Source organism: Aegilops tauschii, chromosome 7, assembly GCF_002575655.3.
Source record: "Aegilops tauschii subsp. strangulata cultivar AL8/78 chromosome 7, Aet v6.0, whole genome shotgun sequence".
NCBI lineage: Eukaryota > Viridiplantae > Streptophyta > Magnoliopsida > Poales > Poaceae > Aegilops > Aegilops tauschii.
The window spans coordinates 76,863,260-76,886,609 of NC_053041.3; the positions used below are offsets into that span (position 1 = coordinate 76,863,260).

The window sequence follows — 23,350 nt, forward strand, 5'->3', positions numbered from 1 at the left end:
GCAGCAAGTAAATAATCGACATTGGACAGTCTCTTCTAAATATTTGTGTTCGATGTGTATGACCAATACTCCTTGACCAGCTCCCGGAACAGAGATCCTTCAGTTTCCATGAGCTTTGTAGGTTTCTCAAACTCCACTACTTTCCCTGGAAGTATTCATATATGGTTCATTAGTATGCGGAAGATACACAATACATGCTTCAAGTATACTCCATATTAGTTGCTTCAGATCAATAAAACGGCGACTTCTATAATCAGTTCAGTATATTAAGTTAGCAATAAGACAAACATACCATCGCTCATTGCAAGTACCATATCGCAGTCCATAACTGTTGGTATACGGTGTGCAACTGTAATAACGGTGCAATGTTTGAATTCTGTCCGGATTGTTTTCTGAAGGACAGCATCTGTGGCATTGTCTATAGAGGCTGTTGCTTCATCAAGAACTAAGATGCAGCATCTTCTCAAAAGTGCACGTCCCAGACAGAAGAGCTGCCTTTGACCCATACTCCAGTTCGACCCATCTTCCACAACTATTAGGACAGGATCTTGATAAGTACTATGAATGAGATAGTTCCAAACATCTTGCTAGCAAAAGGATATAGCTAATATGTCTAGGACTACTAACATTTTGGCATATTTATTGTCACATGTATTTTCACACCAATTTTCAATTTCTGAAATAATTAATTAGGGCAGAGTTCTCTGTTTAGCCAATTTATTACTTTAAAAAGTGAACCACATAAACAAAAAAATAGATGAAGTGAAGTTTCCTACCATGTGAATCCAATCCCTGTTCCTTCTCCCGGACAGCTTCAATAAGTTGACATTTGTCAAGAACCTGCAGCATAATTAACAAATAGAGTAACTACTTTAGTGACGATAATCCATCTCTGCACCCGAGCTCATCTGCAATGGCGCTGACGAAAAAAATCAAAACAAATACAAGAAAATTTCAAAAAATTCCAATTTTTTTTGTGGCAGACAATTTCATGGGTGAGGTCGATCCGCCCCGATTTTCATATCATTTGGAGATCTGAGGAGCTCTAAAAAAAAGACAAATTGGGGGTCGGTAAAAATGTTTACTGTTTATATACTGTTTTGGCCTGATTTGTCTTTTTTTCTAAGAGCTGCTCAGATGTCCAAATGACTTGAAATTTGGAGCGGGCCTCACGCATCAAATTGTCTACCGCACAAAAAAAATTGTTTTTTCGAATATTTTATGAACTTTTTACGAATTTTTTCTAACCGGGTGCAGATGAGCCTAGGCACCGAAACGCCCTACTCCTTTAGTGATTCCTTTTGAAATGTACATATGACATAAACTCAGAAAGGGGGGCACTAAACCTTTTTTTTCGATAAAGGGCTGTTCATTGAATTGAAATATCGAGTTGATACAACCGCATCAAAGATCACCCGGCCTAGCTTAGCTTCAAAACGTGTGGCCATCACCTTTTTTGGTGCCTATTTTTTCAATCAGTGAAGAGTTGTCTATTCCTCCTAGGCCATCTAGTTTTTCTATGAGAAAGACTACTTGTCATTTCAGATTCCTCTAATTCAATTAATCTGCCCAATTTTGTTAATGTCCTCAACTTTCTGAAACTGTGAGGTATATATCGAAGTAAGTGATCATGATTAAACACCAAGTAAGTGATCTGAATTGCGACATTACATCAGGTTCTTTTGGTGTGATACCTTGTCAGCATAATATTATCTGATCATTGGGAAAGATGACAAAAAGGCACATCATTAGATGTGTAGAATCTTACCTCCCATATTTGTTCATCTGAGAACTGCCCAAGAGGATCTAGATTGTATCTTATTGTACCCTGAAAAAGTGTTGGATCTTGTGGAATGATACCCAAACGCGACCGCAGGTCATGCAAGCCTATCGTACTGATGTCCACAGAGTCTATAATTATTTTCCCTTCGGCAGGTTCAACAAGACGAAACAATGCACCAATTAATGTTGTCTTGCCGCTTCCTGTTCGACCAACTATACCAATCTTATCTCCACCTTCAAACTTGCAAGTGATTCCATGTAGTACAAGGGGAGCATCTATCCTATACCTGATCTGTTGAATGAAAATCAATCGCATACATTTCTTAGAAGTGTTAATAGGATTATTTTGCCTTGTAAGGTGTATGTGTAAACATTTCTATCTGATTACCTTCAAATCCCTAATTTCCACAATGCCATTTTGGGGCCAATCTGGTAACGGTCGATTTTCTTCAACAACTTCTGCTGCTTCACTTTGTATGTCCATGTACTGGTTCACCCGTTCGACCGAGATTATTTGATTTGCAAGGTTGCATTGGAATTGAATAGAGAAAACGAACGAAATATTTAGGGAAAGACCATAGGACAAAGCCATTCCGACAAAACCTGTGCGGGTACAAAAGCAAGGGAGTAACTCTACTATTTGTGATGTTAATATTCATAAACTTTAGAACTGTATAGTACCAAATACTTCATTTAGTTAACTTTGGCACGTGTAATTAGGACTTGAATATATAAAATCATCTGAACAAGTGGTGATTTGAGAAATGTATGGTGTTTTATATTCACCGTATTCTGCCCAGCAGAATGCAGCAAATAACTTTTATTCAAACAATAAACATGATTACCTCAATTGGTAAACACAAGGCATTACAGAAAGCATTCAGTAAAAGAATTGCAACTTTGACTACTACCTTCGTCCTGAATTACTTGTAGCAGAAATGGATGTATCTTGTCTAGATACATCTATTTCTACGACAAGTAATTCAGGACGGAGGGAGTATTATATAAGAAAGTATTTGGACTGTTAGGTCAAAATACTATCATTAGATTCTTCATCAACATTATTTGGATATTATTTTCATACTGTAACTCTCTTCTAGTTTTCTACAACCATATAAACTTATAAAATGTACCATTCAAATGATTTTGTCGGACAACCATGTCATGTTAACACATGACCTATAAGGTGGAGGAGTATCAAGTAAGTTCTCATAACAAAAGTGTGTCAGAAATAAAGCAGAAGCCAAACGTAACTTTGTCCAAATATTTGAAGCAACGTGGCGTTCATATAATTGCTTACCAGGGCTAAATGTTCCTTGAGGAAGAAGGGCCATGACAAAGGCAGAAAAAGAAAGAACTGCGGCACTCATTATCTCCAGACGTTGAATCAACCATTCAGTTGCTGCAAAATTATAGAAATATGGGCTAGCATTCTTGTCGACAAGATCCAAATTTTTAGCAAAGAAACGATCTTCTTCCTGAAAGGCCCTTATTGTTATAGCCCCTGAAATAGATTCACCTAAGTGATTTGCCAGAGCAGACTTGGTAGTACCATTGATCCGCATCAATTCCTTGGCCGACGCTAGATAGTACCTCTGCATGACCAAACATAACAGGTTTCAGTTAATGAGAACAATGAATGCAAAACTATCACGGATACACAGACATGAAGCTTAGCCACAAAAAAACAAAATCATACCAATTACCTGCAACCAAATTGCCAAAACTATCATTGGCACGGATACAAACAGAACTTGCCATGTAATAACAACCAATACACCTAGATTGCTATATGCATTAAAGATGGCACCAAGGCTAAACACAAATGAAAATGGAACATCAAGGTCAACGAGGCTCAAATCTGAAGAGACCTGCATTAGAAAAAAAAGGGAACGAGTTAATCTATCATGAGAAAAATCTTAGTGTAAGACGTAACTGAAACTTGTTTTACCATTCGTTTAAGAACTCTTACCCGGCTAAAAACCCTTCCTAGAGGGGTAGAATCAAAAAAGGACATTGGTGCACGGAACAATGAATTGAGTAGCTGGGAAAATAAGGATCTTGATGACTGGATCCCAAGAACAACGACTAGTAAAAATCTTGATAGCAAGAAGAATATCGTGCAAACTCCGATAATAATGTACACATAAACTAACTTCAGCGTGCTAACATGAGGATTTTGGACATTAGCAGCCATCCATGAGTTCTGTGATATTTGCCCAGCTATGAAAATTATGTGAAAAAACATACACAAAGAGAAATAGAGGAAGCCTTTGTGTTGGCGCAGGTAAATCATATAAGGCTTGAAACCTGCATCCCCTGTTTCTCTTTCCTCTTTCTTGATCAGTTGGTTTTCCTGTGATGGCTTCACAGACTCTGTATTTCTGCTTCCATGAATATCATCTGTCACCTTTTTTGACACTTCCTTAGAGCTTTGCGGAGGTATGTTTTTATTAAGATCCGCAGCACCAATAGTATCCTTATGGGAATTTACAAGGCCTATAAATTTTTCACAATCTGTCAATAGATCTTGATAAGGTGCAGACCGAATAATCTCTCCATCTGACATTAACTGCCAAAAATCATCACTAGTTTTAGATGACATCAAAAAATATGTAAAATAATTACAGATCAAAATACATCAGAGACACAAATATCATCAGATGGTGACATTTTCGAAGGGGGGACAGTTACCAAAATGGAGTCAAATACGGGTAAAAAATCCACTTGGTGCGTCACCAACAGGACAGTCTTGTCTGATAGAGCACTCATGACATATTCCTGTTACAAAGAGCTTTGTAAAAATGTCATAATCAAAAAGTAATACTACATGCATATGCTGATATGATCCTTACATTGAAGAGACTTGTGGCTGTATGTGCATCAACAGCACTGAAAGGGTCATCAAGAAGATAGATATCTGCATTTTGGTATAGTGCACGAGCAAGCTGGACTCGCTGCTTCTGACCACCACTAAGATGTACTCCTCTCTCCCCAATTTGAGTACAATCTCCATATGGCAACATTTCAATGTCCTTGACCAACGAGCACCTCATGAGTGTGTTGTGGTATCTTTCCCCGTCCATCGACGATCCAAAGAGAATATTGTCTTGCACAGTCCCAGATTGGATCCATGCATTCTGAGAAACATATGCTATTTTCCCGTAGACTTGGATCTAAAAATTTTATGCAAAGATCAGGAATTTTCTATAAAGTTTTTATGAAAAATGAATTGAATAACGTAGTTCATGTGAACAAATATTGTCAAGCATAATTTTCATACACAAATTCGCAAACTGAACAGATGAATAACGTAGTTCATGTCTTTTAATCATGTCTAAATTCTTAATATGGCAGCTATTGCATTAACAGATGATGTTAGTAAAAAATCATACCATGCCTTCAGTTTTGGGGACCTCTCCGAGTACAGCAGCCAAAAGCGTCGATTTTCCCGATCCTACCTCTCCACAAATCGCAATCTTTTCTCCACCTTTCACTACCAGATTTATATTCTTTAGAGTTGGGTTTGATGTATTCTCATCCCACGAGAAGCTACACGAATTCATTGCTATAGGTACAGGGTAATCAATGCCAACGTAGGATTTTTTCCTAACCTGTCCGTTTAGCTCAGGTGCATCAAGGAAGTTCGATATCCGAGTGAACGCAACCTTAGCTTGTATCACAAAGCCAATAGCATCTGGTATTAACCTTACTGGCTCTTGCACAAGACTTAGAGCTGCCACAAAAGTGAAGACATTGCTAGCATCAAGAGGGATTTTCAGAAGATAGCATGTCAGAAAGGTCGCTGCCGAAGCCCAAGTCGGTAAAGACCAGAACAGGAAAGCGTTGTATGCCCTCCTAAACTGGAATGCTGACAACCACTTGTACTCAACCTCTCTCAACCCCTCAATGACCTTCTTGAAGTGAGCTTCCCATGCATAAAGTTTCAACACCTTCATATGAACAAATGACTCACACATGGCCTTCAATCTCACATCTTGTGCTTCCATAAGTTTACTCTTAAATTTGTGTTGCAGTCTGGCAAATGGAACGTTACACAGTACGATCATAATGATGATAACCAAAGATGAAATCATTGCAGCACCCACTGCATAGTATAGAATAGCCAGAGCAATGCAAAGCTGAACACTTGTTGACCATGTTTGATGGAAACAGTATGGGAATTCCCCAATCTGGTACGCATCGACCGTCACATAGTTCATAATATTTCCAGAAGAGTGCTTCATTTTTGCTGCATTTGATAGCTTCTGTTGTTTCTTATAAATAGCTGCTGACAGGAATGACCTCACCTGCAATCCTAATCTCCGAGTGCGGAAATACCACTGTCTCTGTGACAATGATTCGCAACATTTGCAGATGAACATTAACCCAGCAAGCACACAGCCTTCGTATTTAAAGGTCCCTTTCCCAAGTGACACATTGATGAATTCCTTGAGAATTATTGGGCCTGTTGATACGGCAAGAACCTTGAGCAAAGCAAAGAAACCCGAGACTAGGATCGCACGCTTGTGACAAGAAACAATAGTCCATAAGAAAGATGGCGCGGCATGTGACTGCGACTGCTTCTTGCCGTTCAGCTCCTCCATGAACATCAAGTACTGGTTATGTGCTCGATCTGTGGCGCCTAGAAGTGGCATGTCTTTGTCTTCAAGGGGTTTCTTGTAGCCCACCTTTATTAGAGGATTCAGCCACCAAAATGACATCTTGCTGAAAAACCCAGCTTTAGCAAAGGGAGTCACCTGACGCTCAGAATCAGCTACCTCGTCGTCTGAAAAAAAACAGCTTTAGCAAAGGTAGCAGAAGTGATGCGGCTAGCTATGTAACATGAGGAAGTTGAGAGAATTTACTTGCGAGGGAACCCATCTGCGCACGCAACCTCTATTGCTTCCAAATGGATCAGATCCTGTTGCATCACTGCGCCAATCATGAACATGAAACTAGTTAGGACAAAGAACAGATACTCTTTTTCTTTATGAAGGAGCAGACAAAGAACAGATACTACAAATATTGGTACTGGAGCAACATCAGAGAGTCCAAACTACATGAAATTATCCAGAAATTTGAATGCTTGCTAGGAGTACAAAAATCACAGTGCCGCATAAAAATAAAGGAAATCAATAACTGAAGACGGAAACTGTACTCGTCAGTGATCATCAACTACCTTGTTAATCCAGGGGAGAAGAAGCAACTGCAAGAACTTTGTTTTTTGGGTCTAGAAAAGATCAACGGAGAAAGCAACAAAGATGCCAGTGCTGAGCTCTCTAGGCTGCTGCGAGCTGGTGATTAGTAGCGTCCTCCTCCTCCTCATACAAGGTCCGTCAACGATCCATCCAAGGTCTTTTTCTTACTATAAGAACAGCAATGTTAACGTGCCATATTTTCCGGAATCTCAGTCGTATGCTGAGAATCAGATCTTATTTAACCGATTCCGGTGGTAGCCACCAGCCTTATAATAATATAGACCGAGTGGCTCCATATTTTCGACTAGAGACGACTAGCAAGATGTTGCTTACCGAATTTAGTTGTCTTCTAGCAGTTATATAAATGCTCACTAGTAGACTTGTTAACTGTGGGTCTTGAATATATTGTGCAAACGGAATCCCTCCAGTGCCACATTTTGTAGATCAAAAGGATTTTCGCCCTGTTTCATTTCGTAGAAGCCGAGCAACATCCAAGTCCACTCTTACATGCCTTTGACAGGAAACTATCAGATCTATCAAAGCAAAACCAGCTAAAGAAGCACCCTTCAACTTCGAAGAAATAGCAAATCCTGCAGCCGAGGTGACACACAGCAAGCAGAGATAAATCTGAGCATAACAATGCGCCTCGCTGCCGTGATCACCGGCGTCCCCGGCCCCAGCTGAAGTGTAGTTTCTTCGTTCCTTCATCGTCACCCGAGCTGCGAAGCTTCCACTATCTTTGCTCCCATAAGGAGCAGGCACTTGTCAAGGATCTGCAAGTTCGGTTTGGGACACTCATGCAGTGGTCCTGCGTTTGAGTAATCTCAACAGTCGCTGACACATCACCTGTAAACCAGACCATGATAACCGCTCGGAAAAATATTTCATTACGCAAACAACGTATCAGCAGTAGTCATATTCAAAGCAGCATTCTTGGTAATACTGAGCCAAAATCTAGCCACCTATTCAAAATTAGCAAATTCAGAGCATTGACAATTTCTTTCCACACCACCTGCTCCACATGACAACTAACAAATAGAGGTTGGAAGGTCTCTTTCTCACAACACAACAAGCAAGATTCGTCATCAATTTGCTGTTTTTTGTATCAGGGTATATCACGGGTCAGGAGTTGTTATGGGATAAAAGCGACAACAATACATGTATCCTATAGATTCGAAACAGCCGGGGACAAAAACTGACATAACTCCCCCAAATTTATTAACCACACAAAGGGAGGAAGCATTGTACACGCCAGAACGGGCAAATAGCTCCCATGCGACGTCGTTGGTGTGAATTGTCTCTCATGCGACGTCGTTGGTTGTAATAGCTCTCATGCGACATCTGCGTTGGAAAAAATAGCTCCCATGCGACACTGCTGCCTAATCCAAAGACACATGTTTAAAACTCGAATCAGGTGAGCGGGACCCACAGCGTGGGACCCACTAACTTATCCAACTCAGCATTGGTCAGGTGAGCGGGACCCACAGCATGGGACCCACTAACTTATCCAGGTCAGCATTGGTACAAGAGGACACTGAGCCGTGCCCCGAGCCGTGCAGCACCCGAGCCCATCCACCCCCCCCCCCCCCCCCCCCCCCGTTGTTGTTCTTCTTCTCCGGCGACGACGCGCAGCAACGCCATTCCGGGCCGCGACCTAGCGATGTCGAGCTCCGCTTCAGCCTCCCGCCGCTCATGGCCGCGCTATGGCGCAGTGCCCATGACAAGGTGCCCTGCATGCCCACGTATCGCACCCCTGAAGCGGCTAGTCACAACCACCGACAAGAATGGCAACCTTGGGCGGGAATTCGTGAAATGCGAGAGCAAACCAGAGCAGGGAAAGGTGAGATTTTACTTCTCAATATGCCAATTTTGGTTTTTGTCTCCCAATTTCATATTTGCCCTTTTTCATCGGATTTGGGATTTAGGGTTCATCTTTCCGATTTCAGAAATTGAAGCAATGCACCCATTTTGAGTGGCTAGATGAGTACATAGAGCGGATTCAACTGGAGGGTGCATCAGGGGAGCTCGATTTACCGTTGGAGGCGGAGAAGTTGGGCAAGTTTGGATCGGGCGCGTCTAGATCTGGGGCCCCTGGATCCGCCCATTCCATTGGTGCTACTGTGGGGGATGCAGGAGTGACGGCAGAGCTGAAGAAGCTGAACAAGCAGATGAAGAAACTCATCGAGTTGCAGAAGCAGGGCAATTTGATGGGGCGGCTGATGGCCAGACTTTTTTATGTCTGTGTAATTGCTCTCGCATTTGTTTATGTGATGATAATTAGTCGTAAGTGAATAGATTGGGTATCATTTGTAATCGTAATGATATGGATATTTGAATAAAAGTGTTGCACTGTACGAATTCGGCATGTCTTCTCCACTCTGTTTCGGCCCCTTTTTTCAGTTCTTCAGTTCGTCGTCAGTTTCAGTTTCAGTGGTAGAGGGAGAAAAGAAAAAAAAAGGTCCGTCCACAGTTGCCCGAAAAGGCCAGGCCCATATAGAAGTTAGGCAGGACCGAATAGAACATATCCAGGCCCATTGATAATTGAAGTGTAGCTAGTGCAAAAAAAAGTGCACACGGTCATTGACATCGATATATCTTTTCGGCTTTAGGTTATTTCACAAATTTTAAATTTTCTGCAGTCACCTTTTTTGAGACAACTCATCTGATAATTATTTGAGCTATTTTTATGCATAAGCTATCATGTCCGATGGTAGGGTCCCGTGTTGTTTCGGCTAAAACAAAAGGTTGGTTCTAGTTAGCAGTTTAACTTGCAGTCTTTGTGAACCAAAAAAGTTGCAACTGTTTGGTTCTAGTTTATTTCAACCAAGCATCATTTTTAATTTTTTTTTTGATTTGTGCTATGGTGTTTTCAAAGTTTTTACTCGTGTGTTTCAACCGAAAAAGGTTGTGCCCCTCTCAAAAAAAGAAGACATCTAGTGTGCCCCTAGTAGCATCTCCTTACAACATAGAGGGGCATCCCCTTACAACATATAGTGCATAAAACATAAAAGGAAGATAATTAACATAGAGGGCCACATAAATAAAATGCAATGGAGAAACTTTAGGCCCGAAAAAACATTAATAGATAGCACAATAGAGGGGCATCGGGTACCATAGTAGCATAGATAGATAGAACATATAGAGGGGCATCACCTTACAACATGTAGTTCATAAAACATGAAAGGAAATTAATTAAAACTAGATAGATAGAAGACACGGGCACACACGCCCGAACCAACACAAACACAAGCTAGTTAGATAGAAAGACTCGCACTCGAACAACTCCTTGGCCCCTCCTCCTTAGCCGGCGCCCCTCACTCGTCGTTCTCCGGCATCTGGTAGGGGAGGGTGTGCATGCCGTTGGGGTGAGGGAAGATGTGGTGGAAGTTGGTGAAGATGTTGTAGGTCGTGAACGCGATAAACTCGCATCCACACCAGAACACCTCGCCGAGGAGGTGGTGAGCGTCGTAGGGGTTGGTGAAGGTGACGTAGAGGCCGATGACGAAGCCGTTGGCGTTGCCATCATACTGGTCGTGGAGGTGGAACATGGGCGGAGTGCCCGGAGGGAGGTGGCAGTAGCCAGCTTGGAGGAAGAAGCGAGCCAGCTCTCTAGGGCCCCTCCACCTTGAGATGGCCCACATCCTCAGGCTATTCTCGACGATGACTCCGGCCGGGTACTCCCTCTCCGGCACGGTGCGCGGACGACGGTAGGTAGGGCCGTTGAACTGCATGGTGGCTCGAGTGGTGGATTTGGCTCGAAAAGAAGAAGCGGAGGAGGCTTGAGAGATGAGTGTGAGAGGGATGAGGAAATGGTGCCCTTTTATAGCCGCGTTGCAGCCGTGATCAATGTGTACACGGTGCCTTCTCGATCATTTTCTCTTCTCCGTTCGTACTGGCATAAGTAATTGCGGGCATTAATTCAAAAACGGCGGGCAGAGCATCCAAAGAGGCACGGGCGGCACAGGCGAGATGCATCGTTTCGTGCACTTGCATCGGCGGTGACGCCACGTGGGAAACAAGCCCGTTCATCCGCGCGTGACACTGAAAAAGGAGCTGCACCACCGACGCGTTCGTCTCAGGTTCAAACATGCATTTGTTAAAATGGCTTAGATGCGACGTACCTATACGTTGCGCCCCTGCCGCTGCCCGATTTACTGCGTCGATGCGTGCATGCAAGCCCGCATGCAAATGGCTAGGCTGTGTCACAGCGTTCACGAGCACAGAATAGTTAGGCTGCGACGTTGCATGGCATGCATGGGACACGAATGGCCCACATGTCATTGACCCTCTCGCATGCAGCCCATCCCCCCTCTCCACGGCCGTGCGTTCACGAGCACAGAATAGCTAGGCTGTGACGTTGCATGGCATGCATGGGACAGGGATGGCCCACATGTCATTGACCCTCTCGCATGCAGCCCATCCCCCCCTCTCGACGGCCGTGCGCACGCACGCCAGGCTCTGCCGGGCCCGATCCGCTCGGCCCAACGGTCACTGAGATGCTCCCCCGCTCAACCTTATCTGTTCGAACAGAGAGAAAAAACGGTGGCCAATCAGATTGGAGAATCAGGGCTCCCACGGATCGCCCCCGCGGAATCCTTCTAGAAGGCCTATCTGATGGCCGCAGTTTGGTGTTAGGGTTAGATCGACGGTGGACGTTTGGCGCTAGGGTTACGGGGTTTTGGAGGCAGTCAACGGGGTTTTGAAAGGTTTGACCGAACATTCAAATGTGTATAACTAATTCAAAAAAATCTAAAAAATGAAAAACCTGCGCATATAGTCTTGTTATGTTACATAGTTATGATATAAAATGATAAACTTGATTTAATGATCTTTGCATGAAAAAACCTTCACAAATTGGACTATCTCGACAGAGGTTGCATAGAGTTCAAAGGAGTGAGAAGAGGGTTTGAGGTTTTGAAAATGCAAAAAATCAAAAACCTCACCTTAGCTTCATTTTGGAGTGACTAAGGAGGATCTGAAGTTATTTTTGCATTTAAAATTTTTAAACTTGTTTTATTGCTGACTTTGTATTAAAGGGTGTTTTTTCAAAAATAAATTAATAATATGAATACTTATTCAAAAAAAAGGTGAGCCTTTGTATTGATCCTATATAGGTATAATATAAGCTAAGAAAATCTTTTTTTGTGATTTTGAGAAGGTCGAAAAAAACTTGCTTAGAAATGGGGTCGTTTTCCCTTACTTTGGAGCCTGTTTGGACAACATTTTCAGTAACTATGAGTTGGACTTCACAAAAAGGGTTGGATTTATGAACTAAAGTGCATAGTAGTACATAAAACAATGCAACATCACAGAACAAACAAATGAACTCCAAAAATATTGGAGATAGGTTCAAATTTGAATGTCGGTTAAAATTTGAATTTTATTTCAAGTCAAATCAACATCATAGAACATAAGTTTTCACATGAAAGAACATAAGTTTTCACATCAAATGACAACAAACATAAGTTTTCACATCAAATTTGAATGATTTCGACTCTATTTCTTTTGCTTCTTTCTACCATTCGATTTCTTCTCCTTTTTCCACCGTTTGGTTCCACGGCGCATAGTTTGTTGATGCTGATGGTTTTGTTGCCAACTCCACTAGGCCCCCTCAACTTTTGCCCCTCACCATGTCCCACTTCTTCAGTTTGCACTTCTGCAGCTTGAGTAGATGGCACACATTGTTCATCTACTTCAGTTTGCAACTCAACACTTGGCAGCACAACCTCCAAACATGGCAACACAGCTGTCAAAGCAGATTTGCATGGCAGCACAACAGTTGCTTCATCTGCAACAGTTTCAGATTGCCCTAGCGCCTGCAAAACAGATTCAGTATGCATCACATCGTCCAAAACAGAAACACTTAGCTCATGTTCAGCAGTAACAGTTTCAATTTGCTCCATATCTTTGTCACCAAACATTATCTGCTTAGTGCTCTTCCTTCTAAAGCCATTGAGTCTTGCTTTTTTCACTGGCCAGCACTGTTCAACAACAAGAGGTGGGGCTTTTTCTGCACGCTTCCTCCTAAAAAGTAAAGCATTTCACTTGGTTAGATACTAGAACAAGTAGCAAAATCAAAAACTTGCAAAAACAGTAACATAAACATACTTTGGCCTCTGAGGAGTGTAGATGCATTTGGATGAACCAACTCTGTGCCCAAGTACCTCACACAACTTGCACCTATTTTTGTTACCTTTTTGAGCCCTTTTGGGCTTATCATTCTTTTCCTTTTCCTTTTTCCCCTTCTTACTACAACCACCTTTCTCAAACCAAGCTTTGAATCTGCTCTGTTTTGGCCTCCCAGCCTTTCTTCTAGTGACAGGGAGACACAAGGTAAATTCTATTTCCACCTCAGGCCACTGAGATTGGTCAGTCAGTGCAGGAATTGGACTTGCATATGCAGCTTTGAATTTTTGTACTGAATAATACTCATGCAAATATGGGTGCATATTTAACCTGGGTTTAGATGCCAAAAAAAGTATGGAATGCTCACATGGTTTTCCAGTGTGTTGCCACTCTTGGCAAGTGCACTCATGCAACTCAGTATTTACCACATGCCTCTTGCCACTCTTTGTATCGCTAACTTCAGCACCCCACAAGGAAGATTTCTCAACAGATAGATGTGAAAGATTTCTACTCCTGTTGACCACCTGTTGTAACACTGCTGGAAGCTTGTCCCCTTCCAAAATATTAGCAATTTTTCCTCTCAACTCCCACAAACGCATGATCATGATCCTTATTTGGTCCACCATGTCATGCACAGGCAAGTCTTTCAAATCCTTCACTTTGTTGTTAAACTGCCAAGTTGTTATTGATATGATCACATTTTATGGCAGTATTAAAACCTGATCTATACCACAACAGAGAATGGTGTGTGTTCAACCATGAAGCAAATTCATTATCACTACATGATGCCAATATCTTACCAAGGTGATAGGAATGTGTCTGTCTGGTGTAGGATCTTGCTGCTGGCCACATGCGCCCAAATTCATCTCCTCTGAATTTTTTTATCAGATTCATCCACATATGTCCAAAGCACTCCCTCTGCTCAGCATGGGGGAAAATATTTTTTACTGCATTTTCCAACCCTTTACATGCATCTGTGTGGATGGCCAAAGGAGAAACTGGCCCTATGCATCTTTTCAGTTGCATCATGAACCATATCCATGATGCCTCTGTCTTTGATTGAAACATTCCTATTGCAATTGGGAACATCCAGTTGTGTCCATCTAGAGCATTGCATGCAGCCAACTGACCATTCCACTTTCCAGTCAAAAAAGATGAGTCTATGCTCAAATATGGACGACAACCTGCTTTGAATCCATCTATGCAAGGCTTCAAACACATAAAAAACTTGCTGAAAAAAACCTTGCCATCCTCTGTTACCTCTGTATCTATCTCCACCACACTTCCAGGTGACCTCTTCTCCACCTCTGCTTTAAAACTATACAACATCCTAAATGTATTTGCCCAGTCACCATACAGTGATTTCATGGCCCTTTGTTTTGCTTTCCACACTGTGGTATATTGCAGCTGGATGGGGTACAGCTTCTCCAAGTCAACTTTAAGCCTCTTTGCAGTAGTGTTTGGAGTCTTGGCTAAAATAGGAGTAATCTTCTCTGTAACCCAAAGCTGTGATGTCATCTTTGAAACTCTCTGTGAAGTGGTCATACATGTATGATGGTGTGGTATTTGATTTACCCTTACTGTACTTCCATCAGGTTGTAGTCTGGCAGACAAGTACCATTTGCAAGGATTGCCACCACCATCATAACCTTTGCACCGAGCATAAAATTTCTTTCGATCAGTCCACATAGTCTTGGCATCAAATTCTTTTTTCACTGCATAGGTCCTGAAAGACATCCTAAACTCCTTCATGCTTGGCCACAACTTTCCCACCTCAATAACTGGGTTCTCTTTGTCATACAAACAAACCAACTCATTATCATCTGCATCATCCACATCATCTGCAGCCTCTCTCATCAGCTCTTCTTCATCCTCATTTGCATTTCTAGGGCATGTGTTACCATCAGCAGGCAAAGAACTGTCATCCTTCTCCTTATCTTTGTCATCAACTTGAATGCCAAACATTTCGGCCATATCAATGTCAGATATTGGTGTAATGACCAAATCTGTTTTTTCATTCAACTCTACTACATTCCAGTCAACAACAATCTTCCTAGCACCATGGGTTCCCTCCTCTCCATCTACATCAATCCCTGTATCTTCAGCTACTACAGTCGGTTCAGTCAACAATGCCAACATCTTTTTTTGTGAAACCCACTCATTATCTTCCACCTGTGCAGCCATCTTTGATGGCACATAACCAACTCTGGAATGAGTTTGCAGATCAATTAGCTCAGCATAAAATGTTACTTGTTTGCTTGCCCACCCTTCTTGCTGATCAATTTCAGCAACCATGGATTCTCCATCTTCAATTCTCACATATTCACCATTATAGTTATCGAAACGTTGCAGAGATACCTCTTGTTCTGGACCCCAAACAATACTCTCCCCAATTCTCTCCACCAAATTGCCCACGGCCTTCTCCTTCATGCTCTCCAATTCCTGGGGATCAACATCTGCAAATTCGACATCCAACCTCACGGTGGTATCTCTACCAATGTCTTGGACACTGCCATCACTGAGCTTGGCTTTACAGGGAAAAAATTCCACTATAATTGCGAATGTGGTGGCAGAACCTGAACCTCCCCTGTTTTGTCAATGGCAGGCAGCGGCAGCAGTGTAAGCGACAGTCACTACCAAATCGAGTTTGATAACAACTAAAATAGAAAAGAGGGCGACATTACCGATTTGAAGCACTGTCTCCTCGCTCCATCTGATTCAGCCCCCGCGCTCCTATCCAATCGAGATTCTAAAACGCCAAGAAACAGGGGCAGCATGAGGCCACAGATTTATCCAAAATTCTGGGGAATGGGACTAGAGTTTGGAAAATACTCACTCGCAATAGCCGCTACCGTGAAAGGCGCTCCACCACCGGGTGGGCCGCGGAGAAGAAACAGCCCCCGGATCCAATCAAGATTCTAAATGGGCGCCCATTCTAAATCGCCAAGAAACGGGCACAGAGGGGCAGCATCAGGCCACAGATCCCCCAAAATTCTGGGAAGTGGGACTAGGGTTTCGGGCTCACTCGCAATAGCTCTGCCGCTACCGAGAAATGCGCTCCACCACCGCGGAGAAGAAACTGCTGCCGGAGAAGATGCTTACGGCGGCGCTGCTCGCTCAGTCCAGCACGGGCACGGTCACACAGTCACCGGTCGAGTCGTGGACGGTTGACTCTTGACTACGTGGCTCTAGGTGGACCCCACCAGTCAGAGTACATAACCCCCGGTGTCCTAACCAAACCTCAGCCTAACTAACAGCCAACTAGCCGCATAAACGGGTTGTCTTGCTTGAGCTATTTCTGCGCTGGGAGACGTCGCATGAGAGCCATTACAACCAACGACGTCGCATGAGAGACAATTCACACCAACGACGTCGCATGGGAGCTATTTGCCCCGCCAGAACTGTGCATCTTCCGAAATGTCTGATCTGGTTCAGGAGAGGTGTGATTCTGGACCGTGGTCCACCCGCACCCACGCTCGGTGCCGTCCGATTAATACTACTTCCATGGGGATACGAGCCAACTTATCACTCAAACTTTAAAGATTAAGCTAATTCTAGAACAGTACGGGGGACCATGGATATGCCATTTCTTTTCTGAATCTACGTGGGCCCAAGCAGTACCCCAATGCTGATTTCCCTCCTGGTTGTCCCATGCAAATAAACCAATTAGTATATTTTTGGATATTTATTTTTAGAATAGCTACAGTGCACGTATGGTACATCGATGTTTGTATGTGTGTTCATGTTATTTTTTCATGCAAAAAGGATACTTTTGTGTTCTTAGAAGAAAAACCTCTTGTGCTTTAAAAAAAAGAAAGATTTCACGTGCTTTCACATAACTATCTCTATCATGTTGTTGCTATGATTTTATTTTTCAAGAAATTACTCAAAAGATATAGATGACCCAAATAACCATGTTGATGTACAGACATGTAAAAAATGAATAACAATGATGTTGCGCATAACGAGGCAATACAAAATGTTGAACAGTGAGAAAACTAGTACATGCACCGATGCAAAGTTTCTATTTTATTCCCTATGGCACTTGCCATGCAGTAGGTTTATTAGCAACACTAGGGCTGTTAAACCGTAGTTGATGATTCTTGCCATAAAATATGATAGACGTTAGGCTCAAATCCCTAAAAAATGATGTACGGCATCGAGTATAGGTGCGGCCGAACCATGGTCCCAAGCAACATTACTGTCTGGTTCAGTGTCAGGGTTTAAGCCGCTGGCATTCATTAACACAATACAACACAGAATTGCATCGCTGGACACAGGAATTTGCCACTTATGGGGTGGAGAACAGGACTAAGGTCATGGTGAGACTCATATAGGTCAGCTCAAAGCAACAAATTGGACTGAACATCGCAGATTTACGAAGTTGATTTTCGAATAGTTTTGTGGATGGATACAGTTTCATGCGATCTCCGCTGGTTAATTTCTGATGATTTAGATCAGATGCAACTGATAAGACTGATTCCTTTGACGTTGAACTGCAACTTTAGCTCTAACTGACATATATACGATTGAAGAAAGAAGAGGATGAAAGGACAATGGAACACATGCTGATAAAAGTTGGGCATGTAAACAGACCATACAATCACTACAAAATTGGGCATGAAATTCATCTACCCTACCGCTACTTGCTGATAGCCTGGCTGAGGCAAACGCTTATAAATCGGTGGAAAAACTTTGTCAGTCGGCTATGTGTGCGACTAAAAACCATCCCGTACAGTTGAGTTGGGCTTGCCAGTATCAGAGGAGCCCGCCGCTGTTGTGCTCTTATACGGCGTGGGGCGCGACGGAGATGCGCCGGTGCGCGAACCCCGTGCTCCTCCTCCTTTCACGGTGGCCGCCTCCTCTCCATTATTGCCCACCGACCCCGAACCGAGCCTACACTCCAGCGGGGTGGCGCGACCGAAATCCATCCAGTGAGAGATCGAAGGGGGAGAGAGGAAAGCGGCTACATTTCTTGGAGGTCCTGGGCCCGGCGGCGGAGGGAGTCTCCCGCCGGCACGGGGAGTGGCGCGGCTGTGTGCCGCCCGCAGCGACGCCGATGCACACGGCTCACCTGAGCCCAAACTGGGCCGGCTCAGTAACAGCCTGCGGCGTCACGCCGACGTCGTGCGTTTTTTTTATTGGACGTGGATATCCACCACACGTGTGGTATATTAGACATCCGCCCACATACCGTGTATGGCGTGAGCACGAGGCAGCCCACACGGGCTGTGTGTGGGCGGACATTAGAATTGCCCACACGTGTGGGCGCAGCTATTTCGTGCCACACGCCCAACAAGTACTACTCATTTTCATCTCGCGCGTGTGGCACGAAGCAAGAATGCCCACACATCCTGGCGTTAGGTACTCGCGGGATGACGATTTAGTTGCCATCCGGGATGGCAGAGTTATCCGGGATGGCAAGTGTAGTTGTAAAAGCATGGCAACTCTATCTGTTTTGGTTAAATATAGTTGTCATGTCTAATTTGTGATAGTTGCCGCGTGTAATCAAACCGTAGTTGCCCTATGTGATTAACTACTTGTCAGATATGGTCAAACAGTAGTTGCCATATGTGTTTACCTAGTTGTCACGTGTGGTCCAACCATAATTGTCATTTATAGTTAATCATAGTTGCCATGTATGTTTATCTGGTTGCCACGTACACGTAACTGCAGTTGTCGTCTAGCAACGAATTATAGTTGCCATGTGTGTTTACCTAGTTGTCACGTTCGCGTAACTGCAGTTGCCATCCATAACGTAGGAGTGCCGTGTGGGCGAAAAACAGCTCGCCCACACGCGCATGGACTAGGTGGTGGCTGTGTGGGCAGAAACCAGTTCGCCCACACACGCAGCTAGCAAACAGCATGGTGCGGGCGTGTGGGCAAATTCTCCATCGCCCACACACCAGCCCCGTCCTACGTGGCACACCAAATTCACCTTTTCGTGTCAAGATTCATGGAAACTGCACTGGACGACGATCCAGGCGTGTGGGCGAGTTGGAGAAGTGCCACACGTGTGGGCCGTTAGTGTTTCCGTTTTTATTTTGGTTTTTCGTTTTTCCTTCACATTTTCTTTTACTTTTGTTTATATTCGAAATATTCTAATATTATATATATATATATATATATATATATATATATATATATATATAATCATATTTTTTGTAAAATGTTAATTTTGCATTTGAAAAATGTTAAACATGTACGGAAAATGTTTTTAATGTATACAAAAAATGTATGACGTGAATGGAAAAAAATAGAAATGTTTATCATGCATATGAAGAAAAATATTAATCTTGTGTACACAAAATGTTAATTATGTCTACGGAAAATGTTAATCATGTGTACAAAAAATGTTTGTGACAATTAAACAATGTCACACATTTAAAAGAATGTACGTGAATTTTTTAAAAAATTATAGAATGTAGAAAAACTATTTCTAAAATCTATCTATTATATACATAAAACAAAAGTAAAACAAGCCATCACGTTCGTCCACATAAATTAAATTATCTTGACCATTAATTATAGATACAAACGGTTGAGATTTAAAGTTGTAAACGTTACATACAAATATTGTGTAAAGCACTATTTGGCACGGCTGAAATCTGACACGTACATGTAGCTACGATGGAAAAAGTCCAACCACCGTCACGTGTACGAGGACATCTACAATGCCTAAACTGTGTACGTGGAGTAAAGGAATTATTCATCTCCTAATCGGATTCTAATTTCAACTAGAAGAAAGAGTTTAAAAAGGGGCGCACTACATTGGCCCACCTGCCTGTTTCTGGGCCACTGCATAGGCGCACCAGGTTTTTTTTTTTTTTTTGAGAACAAGGCACACCAGGTAAGCCAGACTATGGCCAGAAGCGGACAGCAAAAAAAGAAGGGACCTCCCAGGCTCGCAAAAGGTTAACAAGCTGGATCACATGCCCCTCCGATCAGTATATGGCTCTTACCAGATAAATAAATTTTATTAAAAACCAGATAAATAAATTTTACAGTATTAAAAATCAGATGAATAAATAATACAACGATGTTACATAAGAAATTCAGAATATACACATCGATTATATTACTAAAACAAGAGATAAAAAAAGTCACCGTGATTTATCCACATAGGTTAAAATATATGGTCCATTTATTTTGATTTTGCTGGACGAGATTAAATAAAATCTAAAAGTTATGCCGAACTTTAACATGTACACATATTCCACACTGTGCTCGATGCAGAGGTCAGGGTTACCCTCCTTTTCAAAAAAAAAAATCATCCAACACGTAAATTATTCTGCTGCTAACATGGCCCATTATTATTCTATAAAAAGGAAAAATTGTGCCAAATTTAGATTCTATGCGTGCGGGAAGTTAAAGAAAAAATATGAGACGTACGCCTTTCTATCACATGTAAAGTTCAATCACATGTACATGTACGGGACAGTAGCGCTTTTCTATCATCCAACATGTAAAGTTCCACTGCTAACATGGCCCATTATTATACTATAAAAAGGAAAATTGGTGCCAAATTTAGATTCAACCCGTGCCACAAGTTCAATTTTTTTTTAGACGTACGCCATAAGGATTCATCAATCACATGTACATGTACGGGAAGGTAGCACCTTTCTATTGTCAAAAGAAGAACTAGCAAGTCTTTATAGAAAAAATCAAGCAAATAGGACACACAATGTTGGGCATACATGGATAATTTAAGATAAAGGTGAGACGTGCAGCTTTTGTACATACATGGCCTACAAAAGAATTGTAACTCAAATTGGCCGGTAGTAAACCTAAAATCGCTACCCCACAAAGTATATAATATAAGTGGAATATATTTTGGACAATGAATACATGTTTAAATTTTGCAATAATAAATTATTAAAGAGGCATTTTTTATCTCGGAGCAACCTGCCTTAAGTATATGAATATCTAAAACTATAATTTTGTTGTCCAACAAACTCCATTTGAAATCCTTAATATCCAAGTGATGAATAAAATATAGCTTTTTAATATCACATTATGAGTACAAAAAATATGACTCTTTATGGTTATGAATTTTCAGTAAGAACTACAATCAATAAGCTATTTTCATGAGCACTCACCCGTGTGAAATAATTAAGCAGCAGATGTCAGCGTATTATTTATATATGTAAGTCTTGAGATTAAATAATTAATATTATATGCATGAAATTTTAAATGAGAAATACATGAAATTTATTTATATGTTTTTCATAGATTTCTATAGAAAATCCATAATTTCTAAAATCTTGAATACTTTTATCCGGAAATCTTGATTTCCGTTCCTTAACAACAAATACATAGGGACGGATGCAAAAACCTCAACGCCCTCAAAGGTATGCTAAAGCATTTGTTGGTTCTATCCACGAGAATTCATATAACACATACTTGATGTTTGTCAACATGATAACGCTTTTTTAGCAGACGAATTATTGTCATATCAAAGAGGGGACATGAGTAGATTAGAGACGAGCATAAGCATTTATGAATTATTGTCATACTTTTTTTAGTAGATGAATTATTGTCATACCTGGAGCTCGAAGGACTTAGTGAGGCCGAGAGGAGCTACTCTGAGAAGAACTAAATAGTATATGCATGTGCAAATTCAAATACAACATGTGTAAGAAGAATATGTTATGTATAAGAGTATCACATGGTCGTAAAAAATATGGTCTTACAATAGCAATAAATGTAGAAACAACAAATCATGTTGAGTACGTAACTGATTATTTATGTCGTGTTAAATGCTATAGGTTTATGGAAACACCATTAGCATTAGCGGATAAACTTAATAGATTATGAATTGAGTGAGGGAGAATGTTTATAAAAGCTAATTTTCTTTTCATGATTTTTTGCCAATACATGTGAAAATGTACATAGATTCTAGCCGCGCAAATGCGCGGGTCACATACATTCAGAAAAAATGTACATCACATTTAAAAAAAATCTTCACAAGTTTCGAAAAATGTGTTCATGACATTTTCAAATGTTTGCATAGTTAAAAAAAATGTTGGAAGAGTAGTGACACTATCTCCAATCCAATTCCAAGTGGCAATGTAGAGCTTAAATGTTGAATCCATCCGGGGCAGGTGAACCTCTCATTTTCATTTCATGCAAAGATTGCCAAAATTCTTGTTTATTTGGAATGGTGTAAGCGAATCCTGGTCCTCAGGTGTGAGTTGAATTCCAATGAAGGGTCTGCCATTGTGAGGGTTTGAAGAAGAGAAAATATGCATGGAATAGTCAACAAAAGTTTGAGAAAATTTCTCAGGTTTGAAATGAGTAACATCATTTTCACCCTTGAAAGAGATTGATGTTTTTCGTTCTCCTTTTAAGAACAACCTAGTGGCACTCCCCACCCTCTCCCCCCTCCTGGCGACTCCATTGGCGACTCGGCCGGCGATCCATGGCGCTCCCTGAGGGAGTCCTGGATTAGGGGTTCCCCGGGCATCCGGGCTATGTGACGTGGGCCGGACTGGTGGGCCGTGAAGATACAAGATAGAAGGCCTTCCCCCATGTCCGGATGTGACTCTCCTTTGCGTGGATGGCAAGCTTGGTGTTCGGATGTATATTTTACTTTCTCTGTAAACCGACTTTGTACAACCCTAGGCCCCACCGGTGTCTATATAAACCGGAGGGTTTAGTCCGTAGAGGCTAAGACAAATCATACAGGCTAGACATCTAGGGTTTAGCCATTACGATCTCGAGGTAGATCAACTCTTGTAACCCCTATACTCATCAAAGTCAATCAAGCAGGAAGTAGGGTATTACCTCCATTAAGAGGGCCCGAACCTGGGTAAACATCGTGTCCCTTGCCTCCTGTTACCTTCGATCCTCAGACGCACAGTTCGAGACCCCCTACCCGAGATCGGCTGGTTTTGACACCGACATCGATGCTTTCATTGAGAGTTCCACTGTGGCATCGACAGAAGGTTCGTTGGCTCGATCGATCATCTACAACGATGTCGTTTCGGGAGAGACTTTCCTCCCCGACCAAATTTTCGTATTCGGTGGCTTCACACTGCGCGCCAACTCAATTGGCCACCTTGAGCAGATCGACAGCTACGCCCCTGGTCATCAGATCAGTTTTGGAAATCTGAACTATGTCGCTGATATCCGAGGAGACTTGATCTTCGAAGGGTTCGCGACCCCAACCACCGCTCTGGCCCTAGATCCAGAGCAGACTACCAGGTCCGAAGATGGGAGTTTAGAGCACGCCGGACTAT

The 23,350-nt window shown here is 42.2% G+C and overlaps 1 protein-coding gene across 1 annotated transcript; it reads right to left on the reverse strand.

The window, feature by feature from the left end:
- Positions 1 to 35: 35 nt before the first annotated feature.
- On the reverse strand, positions 36 to 6,666 carry LOC109752986 (ABC transporter C family member 10-like). The gene is made up of 12 exons (XM_073503717.1): positions 6,651 to 6,666; positions 5,178 to 6,571; positions 4,638 to 4,958; positions 4,477 to 4,563; positions 3,755 to 4,354; positions 3,489 to 3,653; positions 3,083 to 3,377; positions 2,171 to 2,385; positions 1,769 to 2,074; positions 777 to 840; positions 293 to 532; positions 36 to 145 (listed from the first exon to the last, which is right to left on the reverse strand). The coding sequence occupies exons 1-12, from the start codon at positions 6,664 to 6,666 to the stop codon at positions 36 to 38; spliced, it is 3,813 nt and encodes a 1,270-aa protein (XP_073359818.1).
- Positions 6,667 to 23,350: the final 16,684 nt, after the last annotated feature.